The sequence below is a fragment of the Octopus sinensis genome, unplaced genomic scaffold (assembly GCF_006345805.1).
Source record: "Octopus sinensis unplaced genomic scaffold, ASM634580v1 Contig12240, whole genome shotgun sequence".
NCBI classification, from domain to species: Eukaryota; Metazoa; Mollusca; class Cephalopoda; order Octopoda; family Octopodidae; genus Octopus; species Octopus sinensis.
In genome coordinates, this window is record NW_021832579.1 from 816 (window position 1) to 25000 (window position 24185).

The 24185-nt window shown below is 33.5% G+C and overlaps 1 protein-coding gene across 1 annotated transcript in view; it reads right to left on the minus strand.

The window, feature by feature from the left end:
- Positions 1-5839: 5839 nt before the first annotated feature.
- Positions 5840-24185, minus strand: part of LOC115229259 (neuroendocrine convertase 2-like) — a 21214-nt gene continuing 2868 nt past the window's right edge. The window contains exons 2-6 of the mRNA XM_029799632.2: positions 23549-23764; positions 20604-20704; positions 17065-17298; positions 11638-11802; positions 5840-6267 (exon numbers count right to left, since the gene is read on the minus strand). Of these exons, the coding sequence (XP_029655492.2) occupies positions 5979-6267; positions 11638-11802; positions 17065-17298; positions 20604-20704; positions 23549-23764 (1005 nt within the window). The 3' untranslated portion in view covers positions 5840-5978. The remainder of the gene's footprint in view (positions 6268-11637; positions 11803-17064; positions 17299-20603; positions 20705-23548; positions 23765-24185) is intronic.

A 24185-nucleotide genomic window follows, 5' to 3' on the forward strand; every position in this document is an offset into this window, starting at 1 on the left:
ATTATTATTATTACTTACTATTAATACTACTACTATTGACAAAGGTTTGAATTTTAATCTTAGTACCACAATTATTTTATATGTTAATATACACAAGGTTTGGTTTTACTCTTTCATCTTTCAACAGGTGCTAAAAACCAAGTACTTAATATAATATAATTGACAGTTTCTATTCCTCGCATAAAAGACAAAAATCAAAATAATTCTGGCCTTGTGTATTTGTTTAGAAAATAATGTATGAAGGCATAAGCATACAAATTTTTCAACCCCAATTCACAATAAGGATTACACCAAATACATTAAAAAAAAAATGATGTGGGTAAAAAATATCTTATGAATTTCAAGCAAAGCATCAAACAACTACAGTAATATATATATATATATATAATATATATATATATATACATACATACACACACACATATAAACACACACATGCATATATATATACACAGATACATATATATAAATACATGCATATATACATAATATATAAATGCCATGTATCTGTATATATTCATATATATAATACATACATACATACATACATATGTATGAATGTATGCATATATATATATATATATGTATATAAATGCATACACATATACATTCACACAGACACAAGCACATACACACACACACATATATATATGAATGTATGTACGTATGTATGTATGTATAGTATGTATATTTGATATATATAAAATCTACATACATAGAAACATACACACGTGAGTGGATATTTTTGTGGATAGCTGCAATAAAGTTTACTAAGAATTTCATTCATCACATGTGTATATATCTGTTTGTGTGTGGTTTTATGTACATGTTTGTGACTGGGTGTATAATATCCATAGTGATGAAGGTCTGTCTTCACAAAAATTAGTCATCTAAGATATGTTTATAATATAGTAGGATGAAAACACATTTATTTTTATCTTCAGATAAGAAATTAGATTTTATATATAACTGTCATGTACAATCTTAAAATTCAGATATAATAGGTAGATTTTTATCTTAATGTTTTGTCTTTCAAGAAAAAAATTTGTCCATTTTGTTAATATATACCATTTAAAAGTTTCGCCGGGAAAAGTTCACAGTTCAAAATTTTTCTTCTTTTTTTTTTCCCCCCCCACAATAAATGCTTCAAGAAAATAATCGGGAGCTAGTGTTTTATATATGAATTATATAATGAATATTTAATTTTCAACAAAACAAACCAATGACCAGTCTTCTTTATTCATACAAAGACCTGGTTTTTATATATATAAATATATATATATATATATGTATATGACATGTATTTATATATGTGTATATGTACATATGTATATATATATGCAGAGAACTAACATATATATATATATATGTATTTATACATATATATATGCATATATATATATGCATATATATGTGTGTATGGATATAGTATGTGTAAATATGCATATGTGTGTGTATGTGTGTGTGTGTATATATATATATGTGTGTGTGTGTGTGTGTGTGTGTGTATATATCAGTTCATATACTGGTATATACGAGAGATCAAGATAACACTGTGTTCATCATTTATGGCATTTATTGGAAGAGAGCTCACTCTGAGTATTCCATCATGAAAAACAATTTCTCCTTGGATAATTTCTGTGTTAAAAGTATAACATGTTCCAAATGATGTCATTATACAGCTGTTTCAGCATACACCGTTGTTTCAGCATAAAATCACCTTTTCAGTAACAGATTCTGTTGCTTGGAAGTCTGCTGATATTATTTGTAGCATGTTGCACTTTTAATACAAAAAGTGTCAATAGGAGGGGATTGTTCTTTCAAGTCTAAATATCCTAGTGAGTACCAATAGTCTTTGTGTGTATATAAATGATGTTCACTTGTTAGATACGTATTTATATATTTATATAAATACCTAGGCATGCATTAATAAATATATATATATGCATATATACAGTGTGTATGTATGAGTATATATAAATATATGTGCATATACAGATGCATATGAATGGTGTGTGTGTGTATATATATATATATATATATATATATATATATTATATATATATATATATATATATATACATGCAAATATAGATATTTTTGTAAATGTATGTTCAAATGTTTTACATCAATGTATTTGTATGTGTGTGGGTGTGTGAATGAATATATATATATATCCGGTGTTTGTGGTGGTGTGCACGTATATATATATAAATATATATATATGTGTGTATTTATGTTGCATACATATGAAAAACACATTTACATGCGCAAATACATGTCAAAAGCAGTTTCCTAAAATCTAACTATATTAAGATGATTTTTTTTACTACTAGTGCATATGCATATATATATATGCACATATAGACATTCATTCATAAGCAAAAGAAGTATATCTTTCTAGACCAAAATCCATGCATGTTGCTGATGGTCAGAGAGAAATGAATTTTTCTTTTCTATTCATATTTTTGTATTTTGATATTTCATTTTATTTCATATTTTATTTTATTTTATTTATTTATTTATTGACATAAGATTTGGTCAGAATTTCAGATATACAACCATTGAATATTACCAGCATTGCAAAACAGTTTAATAATATATGGGGTATATACATCTCTGCATCACGCATGCACACAGAAACACACACACACAGACCCACACACATGTATGTATTAATATATATATATTTTTATATGTATACATATATATATATATATGTGCCTGTCTGTGTGTGTGTGCATATGTGCTGTTCATTATATACTCTGGAGAAAATTTAAAAAATATGCACACTTTAGCTATGTATTTAATCTAAGTCACTATGGCCATTAATTACTGGATGGCTTTGTCTTAGTAATTCAACATCTAAGTTGTAAATGAAATATGCAATTTTGCTTCTTTTTTTGAAAAAAATAAATATTGGTCTTCTTCATGATCTTTAATATTTAAATATATTTTTATTAGCAGGTCAAACTTAACCTAGCCTCTTGCTTCTTGTTTTTATCGTCTTTTACTAAAAATATGCTTTTTAATAATTTACAGCAACTAGTTATACTAATTTCTGAGATCAATCATTTGTTAAGTCATGTAGTTTTAAAGATTATCATAATCTATTTTTAACTTAAATTATATTGGGACCAGGACAGGGAATGTTTTGGTATAAGTTCTTAGAATATCTGTAAGAAAACTGGATGTGTCAATATATGTGTGTATGTATGTATGTATGTATGTATGTGTGTGTGTATATATATATATGTGTGTGAATTATAATAAATATGTAAAAGATTTAGTACTAAATTTAAAGGAACTTTTTATTTCAGGAATTTCCTGGTCTTTTAGAATAGTTAAAAAAATACACATAGCATGGAGTTTTGCATAACAAGTGCTGCTCCTTTTGATTATATTGAAAAGAAACTGGATCTTTGAAACAATGTCTCAACAAAAATTTAAAGAAATAAATCCAACAGAAATATATAAGATATATGTATAAACCTGTCTATGCACAAACATATATATCAGCACAATATATATATGCACGTGTGTGTAAACATATATGAGTGTGTATATATATATATATATATATATATATATATATATATATATATATAAATATATGTATTTATGATGATGATGACGCCATATATATTTATATTTATATATATATATATATCATGATGATATATATGTATATCATAATATATATTATACACACACACATACACACATATGCATAGACAATCTCACGCAATGATATATACATGTATGCATATCTATATGTTTATATATATATATGTATATACACACACACACACACACATATATATAGATTTCTAAATATCCAAAATTGTAAAACACAGGCACTCATATTTTGGTTAATGAAATTAGGAGCATTACCATTAAGAAAATGCAATATATTTTCATATCAGTCAAATATACAACATGATTTCACATCAAGTTTGAGACAACCCCAGCAAATCTCTGCGAAGAATGGCAATTTGTTCTTCCCTTCTATAAAGTTATTTGGTAAAGTGACTGACATAAGAGAATAATACTGTATTTGATTAATAATAACCATACTAATAATAATAATAATAATAATAATAATAATAATAATAATCCTTTCACTATAGGCATAAGGCCCGAAATTTGGGGAGTTGGGTAGGTTGATTATATCGACCCCCAGTGTCCAACTGGTGCTTATTTTATCGACCCTGAAAGGATGAAAGGCAAAGTCAACCTCGGCAGAATTTGGACTCAGAACATCAAGGCAGATGAAATGTTGTGAAGCAATTTGCCCCCTGTGTTAACAATTCTGCCAGCTCACTGCCTTAATAATAATAATAGTACATATACATGTATACATATATATATATAATCATCATCATTGCTAGTATATGTGTGTGTGTACATATATATATACACACACACACACACACACACCTATATGGTCATGTGTATCATATAGTATACATAATAATATGGATACATACACTTGTAAACATTCATACATACAAATTTCAATATAATAAGTACACATATATATGTGTATACACACACACACACACACACACACACATCTGTTTCTTATACATGCACACATACATGTACCTTACAAAAAAAAAGGTTAAAAGTTAAACTAATACTTGAAAAGTGGTGTGCCAAAAATTGATAATGTCCTGACAGAAGAAGTTAGAATATGGATATATGATACTATGGAACGAAATACATTTAAATAGTGAATTAAGGAAATACTAATTAATGTTAATTTGCATGAAGTGAAATCTATTTTTAATTCAAAGAGCTATTTGCATTGAAAAATTTTCAAACTATTGGATACAGGTTCTTTTTTAAATGCCTCTTTCTTGTAAAATATAAATCTGCTAAAACCTGTGTGTGTGAGTATGAATGTGTGTATATATATAAAGTATGTATAGATGTGTGTAGGTAGGTATGTATAATTTAGTTGCATGGTAAATGCATAGTACAGGCAATGTAGAATTAACTATTATGGGTTGAAAGTAATAAAAGGGATGCCAGAGAGTACTGTGTGTGTGTGTGTGTGTGTGTGTGTGTGCATGCGCATGGATATATATACATACATATATGTGTGTGTACGTGTACATAGGCATGTATATATAGGCATACATATATACATATATATATATATATATATATATATATATGTGTGTTTATACATGTGTGAATATGAGTATTGCTATATATATATGCACATGTGTGTGTGTGTATATACATATACATACATACATATATATATATACACACATTTGATGCATCAAGTAACATAGTGCATGTATGGGAACAGATAAACTAACATAAAAATATATGTGCATATATATATAGAAATAATTATTTTGATTTCATACTCATATAAATATATATACGCCTATACATATATACATATGCATGCACATATGTATGTGCATATATATATATGTATATATATATGTATGCATATACGCACATATATATACATATTTTTTTATGTATATGCATAATATACATGTGTGTACATACAAACATATATATATCATATACAATATATATTATAATAGAGGTATCTACAGATTAATTTATTGATAATATTTATTTATATATATATATACATAGATATATATATATATATATATATTTAGATTTAGACTGAAAGATAGGCAGATAGAATGATCAGAGAGATAGGTTAGATTTATAGGTGGAAGAAAGAAATATAGTGAAATTAAGTGATGTATAAGTTGGTAGACAGTGATGGGGCAGGGGTATAGGGAAATAGATATAACTTTCTGTGACCGTTAAGAGGCTCCCATTCGTTTGACCAGCAATATATATTTTAGGATTTACTTTTTTTTCTTTTTTTTTAATTCATCTATGCTGTTTTATTTTATTTATTTTTCTTTTTCGTATATGCACTTTTTTTTATTACTTTTCTTATGTCTAATATTTTCCAGTGCAATGGAACGTGATTACTTTTGAAAACCTGTCATGTGCATACGTTTGACAGTATCCAACTTATGGTTCTTACTGTTGTTCAGTTGATGGGTATACGACGATATTTTAGTCCCGTGAAGCATCAGAGTCCACTCACTAAATACTCCCATATCTACTCTGCTTGACCAGCCAGAATTGAGACGCACAGTTAGGGTCCAACGTCCACGAGGATTCTCTGCCCACGTATGGGTGGTCATGAAAGGCCAACGTTTGAACCCATTCTTGTTATCTGCATCTCTCGGACGGCGACTGAGAATCATTGATCTGCAAAAAAACGAAAAAAGGAAAGAGAATAGAAAAGAATGAAACTCATGAAACAGATGTCGATATTCCTTGGGTTTTACTCTGAGTTTTATTTTATCAAAATCTGTATTCTATGCATCAATAAGTTAAAGTTTGTTTCTATAAAAGAATGCAACGTAACACCAGATCGTAGAACATAGACATACACACATAATATTTATGAGTGTATGTGCATATGTATATATATTTGTGTGTGTGTGTATGCATGTTCATATGTATGTATGTATATATATATATATATATATATATGTGCGTGCATGTGTGTGTGTATATATATATATATATGTGAGTGTATGTTTATACATATGTGTGTGTGTGTATATATATATATATATATATATGGGTACAGGACATCACCAACAGTAAACAACATGAAATACGAAAATAAATGAGTTAAATAAACGCAAATAACGAGAGAAAAATGGTAAACAAGAGAAGTAATAATACAAAGAACGACCCTTTATCAGTTGTCGGCTGTCTATCTACTCCCCATTTCGAGCAATCAACAACAATATGAATCCTCGAAGACAGTCTCTCCCATAAATACTAAAATAAAATTTTGCATTTGTGGAGGAGGGTCAAAGTTAAGAACAAAAACAGGACAGTGGAGGCATACAGGGAAACCGAATGAAAACAAACATGGAGGGTCGTTAGACCTGAACAAGGAGAAAATAGCGAATGCTGAGAGAAATATTATTTTTGAAAAGAGAAAAGATAGAAGAGAGAGATAGTAGACTGTCCCTAGAACGTCCGTGCAGGAAAGAAAGATGGTCATGTGAGGAAAAGAAAGATGGACGATGGTCACGTGTGAGCAATGAGAGAGAAAAGGAGAAAGAAAGGGGAGAGAGAGGGAGACAGATAATGCTGAGAGGGAGGAAAAGGGAATTAGAGAGGATGGGGTGATTGCTCATTTGTTTTCGTATTTCATGTTGTTCACTGTTGGAGACATCCTGTATCATATATGCATATATATTTATATTATTATTTAATTGAACACCAAGTATCTATTTTCAAGTACGTACGTAGGTACGTACATACATACATACATACATACATACATACATACATATGCACCGTCAGATACTCCTGAATCAGTCATTAAGTATCCCACCCATGAGGGATCAATGTTAGATGTATCAAAAGAGCTGTAGTGATTAATAAAAATCCTCATGTCTTCCATCTCTCATTTACCCTATATATATGTGTGTGTGTGTGTGTGTGTGTGTGTGTGTGTTCTTTTATTCTTTTACTTGTTTCAGTCATTTGACTGAAGCTATGCTGGAGCACTGCCTTCGGTTGAGCAAATCGACCTCAGGACTTATTTTTGTATATATGAATGCATGTATACAGACATACAAACACGTACACAAATAGATATGAATGAGTGTGTATATGTGTGAATTGCACGTGAACATACATGAGTTTGTATGCATGTGTATATGTTAAAGTATGTATATGTCTATATATATATATATATATATGTATACATATTCACAAATATATATGGTATATTTTGGATGAGAATACCAAATGGAAGTGACTTCCAGTATCCTGAAAGAAGTGCCAGTCCATTACAGTCACCCATTTCAAAAGTGAAATGAAGTGTTTTTCTTAAGAACATAATACATTAATGCTCTGAGAATTGAACCATGATCTTGAAATCTTAAGTGAAACACCTCAACCACTAGGCCACAAATAGGTATAAACACATATGTGCATATGTGTGTGCCTGCTCACATGTTCATGTAAGCATCATTTTTGCGTCTCACATGGAAGGACCTGCAGAAAAGTAAGAAAATATCTAGCAGTGTTGGATTTATACTCCTGATGAATCTCACACCCAATAATCCTGTGCTCTCAAAGTAATGGAATAAATTTGTAACTAATTATACTTGGAAAATAGGTTAAATGTAAATGTCAAAATGCTATATTTATTTTTTTATTGCCTACAGGGGGGCTAAATATAGTGGGGACAAACAAGGACAAAGGGATTAAGTCAATTACATTGACCCCAGTGTGGAATTGGAACTTATTTAATCAACCCCGAAGGGATGACAGGCAAAGTCAACCTTGGCAGAATTTGAACTCAGAACATAAAGACAGACGAAATACTGCTAAGCATTTTGCCCTGTGTGCTAACGTTTCTGCCAGCTCACTGCCTTATAGTAAAAATACTATATTGGTTCAGACAAATACTCATCTAATCCATGCAGCATAGCAAAAATGGATGTAAAACGAACAAAAAATATAGGCTGTAACTGGCATCTGATTTTCATCTTTCCCAACAAAAATATATTTTTAAAAAAAATAATCCTCACAGAACTGGCTTTGTACCACCACCACCACCACCACCACCACCACCACCACCACACCTTCTCTAAAACAAGGCACAAGCATGGCTGTGTGGTAAGAAGTTTGCTGCCCAACCATAGCGTTCTGAATTCAGTCCCGTTGTTTGGCACCTTGGGCAAGTGTCTTCTAATACAGCTTCAAGTCAACCAAAGCCTTGTGAGTTAATTCGGTAGATGGAATCCTGTTGTATGTTTTGTATAAAATTGATAAACAACCCTCAGTTAAATATCCATTAATGCTATTTCACCCAAAGAAATGAATCCATGAACCTGATCTATCCAATGTCCATGGATACTATTGACTGCAATGTAATCATCCCAGGAATACGGTCTATGATCTAAGAAACATGCAATTTGTGGAAATGTGCGTAGCAATGAATTAAAAGATTTATAAATTCCATCCAGGATTATTACTGTTACTTATATGTATATATATTATATATATATATAAAATTAATTAAGGGTAGAAAATGATATTTATCAATTAAGACCAGTGGTCTAGATATTAAAAAAGAATCCGAAGATTAAAATATTTATATATACCAATTAAGGACTGAACACGAAAAGTGGACAGTCAACATGCTAGATAAGACGTCAAATCGCCATTCACCACAAAAGATTATGTTCTCAGATCAAGAGAACATAATCTTTGTGGTGAATGGCGATTTGACGTCTATATCTAGCATGTTGACTGTCACTTTTCGTGTTCAGTCCTTAATTGGTATATATATTATTATATATATATGAGAGAGAGAGAGAGCTAGATATATATATATATATACGAAATAACAAGGTGACTAGACAATATAAAACCAAAAAAGTTTATATATATATATATATATAATTAAACTTTTCTAATATTTTATATATATATTATATTGTGTGGAATTTGATTTAGTATTTCTAAATTGAATTCTTTTTCCTTGTAAGTTTGGATTTTATTCCCTCAAATAATAATTATTATATATATATGCATGTGTATGTGTGTGTCTTAGTTTGTACCCCCACACCACTTGACAGCTGGTGCTGGTGTGCTTACACCACTGTAACCTAGCAGTTCAGCAAAAGAGACTGAGAGAATAGATGCCATGGTTAGTAAAAAAAATTTTTTTAAATACTGGGGCCGATTCATTGAACTAAAATTTTCCCAAGGCCCCCAGCAAATGATAAAAGATAAAATATCACAATTCAAAGCTAAAAAAATTACATCTTTATATCAGAGCATATCAACTTTCTATAAAACTATATTTGTTACAGAAACTACTTTAAGCCAATGCGTGTTTAAGCTACATCAGAAATATCAAAAAGTAAAAAAAATCTATAAATTATATACATTATAAGCTTTACTCAATGCCAAGCAGTTCCTTTAGAGATTTTCCTCAATATAACAAGAAGAAATTTTACAGAGTTTTATTTTTTTTAATGATAAACTGCTTGCTTGCCAGTCACATTAGAAAGCAACTGTCAACGATAAAATTTATATCATTATTACACTGATGACAGGTTTCATTATTTTTTTTTTTGTTATGTTTTTCTTTTTTTTATCTATCGCTACTGTCCTCTGGCATTACTCTTCATTGAAACCTTCCTCTATCATTAACTAATTCTTTGCAAAAATGTTTTTTTTTTTTATCCAAGCAACAGTAAATGAAAGGCTGTTAGATATAAACATCTAAAGAGTTATATATATATGTATAATATATATAGTATATATAATATATATAATATATATTATATGTACATATATATCATTATATATATTATATATATGTATTATATATTATATTAATATATATATAATATATATGTATATATATATATATATATTATATACCATATATTATATATATTATATATATTATATAAATTATATATATATTATATATACATATATATTATATATATCTTATACATATATTATATATTATATATACATATATATTATATATATATTATTACATATATATTAATATTACATATAATATATTCTACATATATATTATATATACATGTATATTATATATACATATATATTATATACATATACATATATATCATATATACATATATATTATATATACATACATATATATATACATACATATATATATACACACACACACATATATATATATATATATAATTAAGTTGTTTATTGATGTGGTTATCAAGAAGGATACAACTAAACTACTTGAAATCTGTTAACTCTACTTAAATTCCTAAGTTGCTTACTTCTAAATGGCATTTTCTGTTTTTCTTCTTTTTCTCTTGTTATCTTTGGTTATTAACATGCACACATAATCATAGCTGTTGGCTACGTAGTTTAAAACACTTCTGAGCAACTATATAGGTCTCGGTTTGATTACTCTGAGTAAAAGGCCCCCTTCGATCATGAATGACCATGGGATTGCATTTGGAAAGTTACTCTCCGAGATGCAAGTCCAAGCAAGGTTGTTTGTGGAAGACCAGCAGTCGCCCATGCATACCCATTTCTTTATTGCCCACAAGGGGCTAAACATAGAGGGGACAAACAAGGACAGACATAGGCATTAAGTCGATTACATCGACCCCAGTGCGTAACTGGTACTTAATTTATCGACCCCGAAAGGATGAAAGGCAAAGTCGACCTCAGTGGAATTTGAACTCAGAACACAGCGGCAGACGAAATACCGCTAGGCATTTCGCCTGGCGTGCTAACGTTTCTGCCAGCTCGTCACCCATGCATGCCATCTTCCCTTCTCCACACCACTGATGTTACCCAAGGGAAAGGCAAAGGTTAATATGGCTTGGCACCAGTGATGTTGCAACTCATTCTCATTTCTACAGATGAGTGAACTGGAGCAATGTGAAATAAAGTGTCTTGCTCAAAAACACAACACAGCCTGGTCTGGGAATTGAACTCACTACCTCATGATTGCAAGCCCAATGCTCTAACCACTGAGCCATGCACCTTCACTACGTATGTTTGTATATTACTTACGTTGTGTTCATCGGGGAAGTCAGAAACATCTCAACATGTCCACGGTATGAAGCCTTCAGGGTAATAACAGCTTGAACATGCTCCAGAAAGTTGATCTCACTGCCAGTTCCCTTGCAGGCATCAGTATCAATGGTCAACTGAAGATGTTCTCCGGTACGGAACTCCCTGGAAATAGAAAGAGGTGTTTCCAGTGTTGTTAGGAATACACAAACCATTATAAACATATATTATATATATATAAAATAATTATTTGAGGGAATATTAATCCTAACTTACAGGGAAAAAATTCAATTTAGAAATACTAAATCAAATTTCACATTTCACATTTCAAATTTATATGTATATAAAAAATTAGAAAAAAAACACCTTTTATCAATTCAAAATGAACAAAACATATAATAGAAAATTACATATAATAGAAATATTAAAATTAAAATAACAATGAAATACCAATGATTAAGTAAATTGCAAAAAAATAATAAAAATATATATAATTGGTAGAAAAACAATATATTATATGTAATTTTCTAGATGGTGTAATTTAATTGTTCATTTTGAATTGATAAAAGGTGTTTTTTTCTAATTTTATATATAATAATAATAATAATAATAATAATATAATAATAATAATAATAATAATAATATAATAATAGAGGGAATATTATTCCAAATTACAGGGAAAAAATTCAATTTAGAAATACTAAATCAAATTTCACAAAATATATATATAAAATTAGAAAAAAAAACACCTTTTATCAATTATATAAGTAAGGATAAGATCGATATTTAAATTGTTCTTATCAGGTGGCTAGCATGATTATTACCTTCAAAGGTAATAATTATTTAAATTATAATTTAGGGTATCTAAGAGATACCACCACGCTGGAAATAGCAGCCAAAACTTGACTCTTAAACCACATTAATGTTCACAGCACAGGAGAGAAGACAAAGAGACAAGTAAACTAGATCATTTAATGTGGTTTAAGAGTCAAGTTTTGACTGCTATTTCCAGTGGGTGGTATATTCTTAGATACCCTAAATTATAATTTTATATACATTTATATATATGAATGTATGTGTGTGTATGCATGAATGTAAATATGTAAAAAATATATACACTATATAGGTACATATATGTATATTACACACAAGCACATGCATATAAACACAGACACACGTATATAAGCGTATGTAATTATAAACAGGAAGAATGAAGTGTGCAAGCTTTTTTCATACATCAATTTACAATTGTTTCATCTCAATTTGATCTCATCAACCTTGCTGCTCCAGGGTTATCAAAATAATTATTATTGTCTGTGTGTGTGTGGCATGTAAGAACATATATGCCTATCTCTCTCTCCCTTTCTCCCTAAATATATATATAAATATATATATATATATATATATATATATATATAAAATCCAAAAAACAAAGGAAAATGTAGGAATTGTTTATGGGAGAAAGAAATTATAGATCATATAAACACACATAAATTGATAGATGCAAGCAAATTATCGACATTAACATCACACAACACTCAATGTCTATTATTAACCTATCATATTTGCCAATCATAATATTGATTTCAAAGTCAAAGGGTTATGCAATATCCCGAGGTTAGATTTGTCTTTCATCCTCCTGGAGGTGGAGGGCAATAAAATAAAGTACCATTTATGTAGTGGAAGTGATTTATATTTCTTTAGTGCATCCTAGATGCATAAAAGGAACCGTAATATTTAACATGATTACAAGAGAGTGTGTATGTGTGTGTGTAAATGAAAATGTGTTATTTTCATACGTTTTCACAGGGATTGTTAATACATGTGTGTGTGCATGTATGACTGTGAATATATGAGAACATATGTGTATGTGTGTGTAAATATACACATATGTATAAAGTTACAAATACATATATTCAAAATTGGAACTTGTAATTTCCATTATTCCTTGCTATGAATTATCATCAAGTATTCTCATTTGAAACTGTTAATAGACCTTACCCATAACTGTACTATTCATTTGATCATGGAATTACATAATGCATACCTGTCTTACCCTGATCCTTCCCTCAATTTTGACAAAGTAGAATCTACCAATATCTTCGACTGGGGATATTTCTTCATTTTTACATCTCTCTGATAATGTAATACTCAGCTTATGGAATCATCATCATCATCGTTTAACGTCCGTTTTCCATGCTAGCATGGGTTGGATGGTTCGACCGGGGATCTGGGAAGCCAGAAGGCTCACCAGGCTCCGGTCTTATCTGGCAATGTTTCTACAGCTGGATGCCCTTTCTAACGCCAACCACTCCGTGAGTGTAGTGGGTGCTTTTTACGTGCCACCTGCACAGGTGCCAGGCGAGGCTGGCAACGGCCACGGTCGGATTGGTGTATTTTATGTGCCACCGGCACGGAAGCCAGTCGAGGCGGCGCTGGCATCGGCCATGAGTCGGATAGCGCTTTTTACGTACCACCAGACCAGGGATCCTGGCTGGTTCAATTCGATTTCGATTTCCTTACTCAATATGATGATCCACATGCTTGGCTATCCTAGAAACAGCTGTAAGAGATTCTCTATGTTTATATTCTCTAAATTAAATGGGTTTTTTTTTCTTTTGATGCCAAATATTTTGCCTTGTCATCTTAATTTTAACCTATATCTGCCTGCTCAAGGAGAAACCACTTCTAGCCATTACTGATAGGCCGTCTCAGCATGAGACTTTCAGTTGCAGTTCAAACCAGAGTTTTAGTGGTAAACCAAACAGAGCACTCACAATACATACCCATTACATTACATCAATTGATACAAACTCCTTGTGTATACTATATATATATATATCATCATCATCATCATCATCATTTAGCGTCCGTTTTCCATGCTAGCATGGGTTGGACGGTTCTACTGGGGTCTGTGAAGCCAGAAGGCTTCATCAGGCCCAGTCAAATCTGGCAGTGTTTCTACGGCTGGATGCCCTTCCTAACGCCCAAGTTATATATATATATATATAACTTGTCTGGCACCTGTGCAGGTGCCACGTAAAAAGCACCCACTACACTCATGGAGTGGTTGGCGTTAGGAAGGGCATCCAGCCGTAGAAACATTGCCAGACCAGACTGGGCCTGGTACAGCCTTCTGGCTTCTCAGACTCCAGTTGCACTGTCCAACCCATGCCAGCATGGAAAGCGGATGCTAAATGATGATGATGATGATGATGTATAAACCACTCTATACCTCTTCTCTTCCTCACATTTCCTCCTTCATGCACTGTGCTTACCTCCCACTCCTCATTCCTGTCCTCTTAGCCCTGTACCACTATATCATTGTTATCTGCTAGCCCCCCCCCCCCCCCCCAAGCTAGCCCACATGTAACAAGAAAACTTCTCACACACACTCTACCACAACAAGCCAAACTACATCTCTTCTCTTCCTCACATCTCCTCCTTCATGCACTCTGTTTACCCCTCACTCCCCAATCCTATCCTCACCTCCCTGTTTCTCTGCATCATTGCTATCCAGTAGTCCCCCCCCCACACACACTATATATAGTCCAGAAAGAGTCCAGAAGCTGGCTACCTGCATGGTTCATGGTCTCAAGAATTTGTCTTATGAGGAAAGGCTGAAGACGCTCGACCTTTATTCTCTAGAAAAACGCTGCTGCCGTGCGGTGATTCATTCTTGCTCACAACATAAGTGGAAAGTGTAACCTCCAAAGGAGCTGTTCTTCACTCCTGCTCCAGAGCGTCGGCTTGTGGGTCATTCCGAAAATCTGTATCTGCGAAGATTTCATCTCAATCGAAGGAGAGGGGCTTTCTCCGTCCGGGTGCGGATCCGTGGAATAAGCTGCCGGACGAGATGGTGAAGATGCGACGGACCTGCTCGGTTCAAAGTCTCCCTTGACCTCAAGTGGCCTGAACTCTTTGCATGAACACCACCCTGTACATAACTCCATGTCCCCCTACATGGCCTTGCTTTTTTGCTTTTTGAGCCAAAAAATTAACTAACTAAATAACATATACCCAGGTTTTCACCACTCACTTCCACTCCTCACTCTCTAATCACACTTCTTTGACAGTATCCTGCCACTTAGTGTAGTGGGTGTTTTTACGTGTCTCTGGCACTAGAGCCAGACAGGTGGCACTGGCATTGGCTATGCTAGAATGGTGCCTATTACATGCCAGTCAGATGGCATCGGCCATGCTCAAATGGTGCATTTTATGTTCCACAGGCATGGGTGCCAGTCGAGTGGCACTGGTATCAGCCACGACTACACTTCACTCAGTTACATAAATTACGCATATATATATATTCTTTTATTCTTTTACTTGTTTCAGCCATTTTATTGCAGTCTTGCTGGTATTTTTTTCTATCAGTCTCTTTTGCCAAACTGCTAAGTTACAGGGATGTAAGCACACTAACATCAGTTGTCAAGCTGTGATGAAGGAAGAAACACAGACACACACAGATATATACACAACAGGCTTCTTTCAGTTTCCATCTACCAAATCCTCTCACAAGGCTTTGGTTGACTAAAGGCTATAGAAGACACTTACCCAACGATCCAAACAACAGGACTGAACCCAGAACCATGTGGTTGGGAAGCAAATATCTTACCACACAGCCACACCTATACAAATACACACTCACACACACATATGTACACATGTGTGTAAGTGCATCATCATCATCTTTCCATTCTGGCATGGGTTGGATGGTTTGTGTTTGTCTGCCGAACATCGCTTGACAACCGATGCTAGTATGTTTACGTTCCTGTAACTTAGTGGTTCAGCAGAAAAAGACTGATAGAATAAGTACTAGGCTTACAAAGAATAGGGGGTCGATTTGCTTGACTAAAGGCAGTGATCTAGCATGGCCACAGTCAAATGACTGAAACAAGTAAAAGAATAAAAGAATATTTACACACAAGTGGTGAGGGGATAGGAACAAATATAGACATACACACACACATGCACACACACACACATATATGATGGCCTTCCACACACTTTCCATCTACCAAATCTACTTAAGCCTTTAGTCTGCTTAGGGCTATAGTAGAAAATGCTTGCTAAGGTGCTGCACAATGGGACTGAACCTGAGACCACAAGGTTGCTAAATGAGTTTCTGAACCACACAACCAAGCCTTTATTATGATGGATAATTGGAGTGAGCCCTGCGTATCACAAATATAATCCTATAAAGCAGAACTGTGATTAAAGAGATTCTATGAGTGGCCATTTTATACATCCAAGAACACAAAACCAAAACATATGCTTCATTTTTCAAAGATGGAAATTTATAAGATATGAAAAAAAATACTTAGCTGCTATTTCTAGCATGTGTGACCAACATGGAGATTGCTGAGTTGGTTTATTAAACATGGTTGTAACATGGGTAGATAGATGATAAAAGAAAACTTGACTTACCACTTGCCTGTCACATTGCCAGCATCACAGTGCAATCTTTCTGGCAGCGGTTTCCAAGACTGAGCCATGTCAACAATGTCGCTTGCATCAAGAACACCATATCCAAATAAATGGTTGAACTGAAGTCCAGCTCCATTTGCGGTCCAGTGGTGATGAGAAGAAGCATCGTAGAGTTGTCGGCGTTTTGAAGTCAAAACTGACAAATGTTGCATGTCACGCCATGTCAGATCATAGCTACAATGGTAAAAAGAAAAAAAACAAAGAACATTTATATAGACATATAGAGTATATGTGCATGTATTTGTATGTGTGTGCATGTGTTTGTTGCTTGTGTGCATATTTATTTTTATATATATATATATATATATATATATAATATATACCGGAGTAAACACATAAATGTGAAACAAGGTGGAAAAAAAGAGTACTCAAATACCAGGGGTAGAGTAATATACTTTATTTAAAAGCAGCAGAAATTCAACAAAACCTGTTACTCAGAGTTTCACGTGCTGTTCGTCGGACCAGTTTTAAAATTTTAAAAAAACTGTCCGACGAACGGGAACGTGAAACTCCGAGAGTAACAGGTTTTGTTGAATTTCTGCTGCTTTTAAATAAAGTATATATATATTATATATATATATAATATATATATTATGGTGTGTGTGTGTGTGTGTATATAGAAACACACTTCATATATACATATATATTGTGTGTGGTGTGTGTTGGTATATATATATATATATATATATATATCTTCGAAATGCGGAGTAGACGAAACAGGACAACTGAAGAAGGGGTATATCCCTTGTGTTGTATGTCTTGTACTCTGTTTTTTTTGTTGTTTGAAAAAAAGTTTGTTTCCATGTTTTTGTTTTTATGTTTTCGTTTCTCATTGTATTCAACACTTTTTTGGAGCCCTGTACCCATATGTGCTTGTATATATACATATAGATGTAGGTATGTACATATATGTACGTATATATGCATATGTTTATATATATATATAGAAACACACTTCTTCATATATATATATATATATATATATTGTTATATTTCGCAATGGTCATATTGCCAGTTTAGCCAATAATATATCATGAAAGAATGAAAATGGAGCATTATGGATGCATATATAATTTATTTGTGTGATATTATGAGGTTGAAAGGTTTTTATAAAAACAATACAAATAAATTCTAAAGCTCTAAAAGAAATGGCAGATGCCAAAAACCTGCAAATAGGTTTTGATTCATGCTCTCATGATATCATACAACCTCATAATATCATACAAATAAATTATCTATACATCCATAATTCCCCATTTTCTTCCTTCCATCATTACCAACAATATAAACTACCATAATAATCCCTAACATATTGTCAAGACTTTCTCCTTATATTATAGTGACTAATCAGTGAAATGTTTGGAATGTTAAATCCCTAATGAGGACCTGTGACAATATATGTAAGAAGAACAGAGATTTATATATCCAGTTTTATTCTGCAGTTAATCATGTCTTTTCATTTCTGTACCTACATATGCATCTGCTGCAACTGAGTGCACATTGCAAAATTTTGCATCTTGCTGTGCATTTTGGTGTTATTTACTGATGCAACTTCTTCATATTAAATTATATATTGCAATATATATACAATGACATGTTTTATTCATTTATGGCGTGGCCGTTGCCAGTACCGCCTGACTGGTCCTCGTGCCGGTGGCATGTAAAAGCACCCACTACACTCTCGGAGTGTTTGGCATTAGGAAGGGCATCCAGCTGTGGAAACTCTGCCAGATCAAGATTGGAGCCTGGTGCAGCCATCTGGTTCGCCAGTCCTCAGTCAAATCGTCCAACCCATGCTAGCATGGAAAGCAGACATTAAACGATGGTGATGATGATAATGATATTCTGTCTCATATTCATGTTGTACCAGGATTTCACATCTCTCTCTCTCTCTCTCTTTCTCTCTTGCTTTCCAGATGGGTAAGCCATATATTCACCTCTTCAGTAAGACTCTTGCTTCTCTCTCTCTCTCTCTATCATAGTATCTTAATCCTCCAAATTACACTCCACTTAATTGAAGGAGCTCACCCTGCAGGCATTTGACAACCTCACTGGTGCCAGTATCATGCAAAAAGCACCTAGTTCATTAAGAAAGGTATCATGCTGTAGAAACCATGCCAAAGCAGATTCAGAATCTTATAGAGCCCTCTGGCTCATCTGCTTTTGTCAAACCATCCAACCAATGCCAGCATGAAAAGAATGTTAAATGAGGAAGATGAATATTAATGCTATTGTAGTGCTTGATATCCTGAGATAGAGCTGGTTACAGTATGAGTACACTTAACCCTTTAGTGTTCGCATTATTCTGCCAAAACTAATCCTTTTTTATCCACATCATTTTGAACTAATCATGCATTATCTTGTAGCTATGAGATTTTGATGAGGTAGCTGTTAATTTTTAAAACAATATTGTAGGGTTGGTGTGAGAGACCAGATCTGGCCAGTTTGAACATAAAACAGGCAGAATACTTTTGGCCGGATATGGTCGGTTTAAATGCTAAAGGGTTAAGCATCTGAATTTACTGGGCCCAACATAATTTAAATGTACATATATCTACATCAAAAACATGCATCTGCAGCTCTGTCTTGACATCAAAATGTTAGTTAGGAGTGTCAAGTCATACAAGCCATATCATTCATTTCCAGTACTCTCCAAAAACGTCACATATGGGGAAACGTCACATAGCTTGGAAACAGTTGAAGATTGATTATAAGATGGGTATCTGGCTGAAGAAAAATAATCTGCAGCAAATAGACTGTCTGATTCATGGCAAGCATGGAAAAGTGGACACGAAAACAATACCAATAATACAGTATATATACTCCACCGCACACAAATAACTATCCTCTACCAGGTGCAGGCATGGCAATGTGGTAAGAAACTTGCTTCCCAACTACATGGTTCCAGGTTCAGTCCTACTGCATGGCACCTTGGATAAGTGTCTTCTACTATAAGCCCAGGCTGACCAAAGCCTTGTGAGTAGATTTGGTAAATAGACACTTGCCCAAGGTACTGTGCAGTGAGACTGAACTCAAGACCACAAATTCGGGAAGCAAGCTTCTTACCAAATAGCCATGCTGCACTTATTTTCAATATTTGTATTGGTTACATCAGTCTCAGGTCGTGTGATGCAAAGGTCGGTGCATTCCTATGCAGCTGACAATATCATTTATTTCTCCCAAGCAGTTCACAAATTACAAGCATTGTCCAAACACCTTGCACCAAACCTGCACTGAATCCATGAACAGAATACCTCAAAAACATCATAAAAAATGAGGAAAACGGCATGGCAATGTTTCCTTCTTCAACAATGGATATGCGCAATTATTGAACATAGGAAGAAAAAAAAGTTATCTTGCACCATAAAATATGAAGATCGATGAGAATAAGTTAAAAAATATAGAGTGTGAGAGGTAAAGAGAAAGAGAGAGAGAAAGTAAGGTATATTAGTACAACTTTATTTATGTAGTATACTTACTTAGCCTCGAGGGCAAGAGCAAATACCCCGGCAGCTTCTGGAGCTGCAGCAGAGGTCCCTGAGTGAGTTGTAGTGCATTTGTCATACAGGTCTGTAGTGGTCTGGAAATAGATAATAATTATTTACAACTTGCATTTTGTGTTCAACTATGAATGGGTAAAGAATAATATACCAAGTGTGGTATATCTTTAAATAACATATACTCTCTCTTTTACTCGTTTCAGTCATTTGACTGTGGCCATTGCTGGACACACCGCCTTTAGTTGAGCAAATCGACCCTGGGACTTACTCTTGTAAGTCCAGTACTTATTACATCGGTCTCTTTTTGCCGAACTGCTAAGTGATGGGGACGTAAACATACCAACATCGGTTGTCAAGCAATGCTAGGGGGACAAACACAGACACACATACATATATATATATATATATATATAATATACTATATATATATATATATATATATACACACACACACACATATATACGACAGGCTTCTTTCAGTTTCCATCTACCAAATCCACCACAAGGCTTTGGTCGGCCGGGGCTATAGCAGAAGACACTTGCCCAAGATGCCATGCAGTGGGACTGAACCCGGAACCATGTGGTTGGTTAGCAAGCTACTTACCACACAGCCACTCCTGCGCCTATATATTGTATAATTAAACAGATAATGGTTTCAATTTTTGCCACAAGGGCAACAATTTTTTTCGGGGGTAGGGGTGGGGGATGAGTCGATTATATCGTGTGTCCCCTCACGAGTGGTATATCTTTAGTCTACAAAAGTGATATTTCCTCAGACTACAAATAGTGAGGGCATATAGCTTAGTGGTAAGAGTATTTGGCTCATGATTGTAAGGCCATGAGTTCAATTCCCAGTGGTGCATTGTGCCCTTGAGCAAAACAAATTTATTTCATGTTGAGCCAGTTCACTCAGCTGGCAAAATTACCTGTAATTCAAAGGGCCAGCCTTGTCATATATCTGCATCATATTGAAACACTCTGAGCTACGTTTAAGGTACACCTGTCTGTGAAATGTTCAGTTACTTGCACATAAATTTCATGAATATCAACTACAAACCACACTGTCATAACTGATGAAGTAACAGTCATAGTACAAGTGGTATCTATTTAGTTTACAATATTGCTTTTCCCTATAAACTGTATCACTACACGTGATATAGTTTTAGACTACAAATGTTATATCAACACACTACATGTGGTACAAGTTAACATAACACATGTCTAGAATCATGTAGTATATCTTTAATCAACATGTGGTATTTCTATAGTCAATATGTATTTCTTTAGACAACAAATAATATATCACTGCAAGTGATATCTAAGACTACAAATGGTTTATCTTTAGTCTACAAGAGATATATCTTTATATTCTACAAGTGGTATATCTTTAGTTTATCAGCTCTACACTATAAGTGGTATATTTTTTATATTACTAGTAACATGTCTTTAATCTAAAAGTGATATAGAGTTGCTTTTCAAGTAGTTTTTCTTTATACAAATGTTGCATCTTTGGATCGACTAATCCTTCTGTCTATGACCATATTTTTAAACAGGTGTGAGATTAAAAGAAAATGAAACATTTGAAACAAATCAGTCATATATATATATATATTTATATTTATACTGTTGTTTCTGGGGAGGGTCATTCTCTTTTGGTGCCTTATAATTTAACACACTCACCGGTAAAATTTCCACTTATTTCCTTCTTTATTTTTCTAAAATTTTTGTCGTGTCTTGCAACCTTTTCAATAGTCTTGACTCTGTCTGTTACTCACACTGCATTCCTTTTTGTTTGTTTGTGTGCATGTGTGCAGATCAGTGTGTGTGTGTGTGTGTGTGTGTGTGTGTGTGTGTGTGTGTGTGTGTGCCTATACATGCATATATGTATGCATGTGTGTGTATGCATTGTTTGTGTGTGTTTTACAACTCTGTACCATGTTTGTATGCATGGATGTGCATCACCATATGTGTGGACATGTGTCTCCATATGTGTCCTTGTGTGATGTAAAGTGTGTGTGTATATATATATATATATGGTCATGTCTTTCAGTCTTCATTTGTATGTGTGTGCTTGTTTGTTCATATAACCTATGTAACTATCCATCTGTATGAATGGTTAAGATAGATTCCTAATGCTGAGCCAAGTGGCAAGACCAAGGATGAAATAATTGGATAATATCCATAGTCTTAGTAAGTGATTCTTGGGGATCCATTTAGAAAGTGTAATGATAATTGCTTCTGATAGGACCCTATGAAGGAGGAGGGGCCTGAGGACTTTATCCTTACACCTGGCAAGAGACCTAGGAGTAGACCAAGAATGGAATGGTTGGATAATATCCATAGTCTTGGTAGGTCATGCTTGGAGTTCTATTTAGAAAGAATAATGAGAGTTGCTTCTGATAGGACCCTATGCATGAAGAGGTACCTGAGGATTATCCCTGTGTCTGGTAAGTGACTTAGGGGTAGAGCAAGAATGAAATGGTTGAATAATATCCATAGTCTTAGTAGGTAATGCTTGGAGTTCCATTTAGAAAGTATAATGACAATTGCTTCTGATAGGACCCTATGGAGGAGGAGCCTGAGGTTTCTGTCCCTATGTCTAGCAAGAGACCTAGGGGTAGATCAAGAATGGAATGGTTGGATAATATCCATAGTCTTAGTAGGTCATGCTTGGAAATCCATTTAGAAAGTATAATGACAGTTGCTTCTGATAGGACCCTATGGAGGAGAAGGTGCCTGAGGATTCTATCCTTATAGCTTCTGATAGGAGGAGGAGGTGCCTGAGGACTTTATCCCTACACCTGGCAAGAAACCTAGGGGTAGACCAAGAATGGAATGGTTGGATAATATCCATAGTCTCAGTTGACTGTGCTTGGGAATCCAGCCAAAAAGTATGCATAAAAATAATACAATAATTTACTTACAACGCCAGCGTCAAGTGTCATTCCTTTGCCATTGCTGAAAGTGGACGCCAAAGTGGAAGAACAAGATTCATCATATGCAGCAGTCTGTCCATCATTAGTGGCAGAATTAATGGAAATGGTCCACATACTGGCAGCATAACCATCACAGTTACAATCATCATTTGGGCCACCATCACCGGAAGCCCATACGTAGATACTACCCTTTCCATTACGACCCTGGAAAGAAAAAAAAATTAATTAAAAATCAAATCATTTGTACAGGCCATTAGCAGCCTAATTTCATTTGGAAAATTAAATCAAATGAAGTTAATTACACAGGGAAGCCATCTGAAACAAAAAACAACAGTCAATGATTAACTCTTTAGCCTTCAGATTATTCTGTCAAATGTCATTCTAATTTATCCACATTGTTTTCAATTAATCATGCATTATCTCATAGCTTTCAGATTTCAATATTGTAATTGTTTATTTTCACAATGACATTGTAGGGTAGGTGTGAGAGACCCTATTTGGCTAGAGAATATCTGGGTTGGATACAGATGGTTCAACCCTACACCATTCAGGTTACTCTATCAAATATAATGCTTATGTATTCACATTGTTTTGAATTAATCACGCATTAACTCATAGCTTTGAA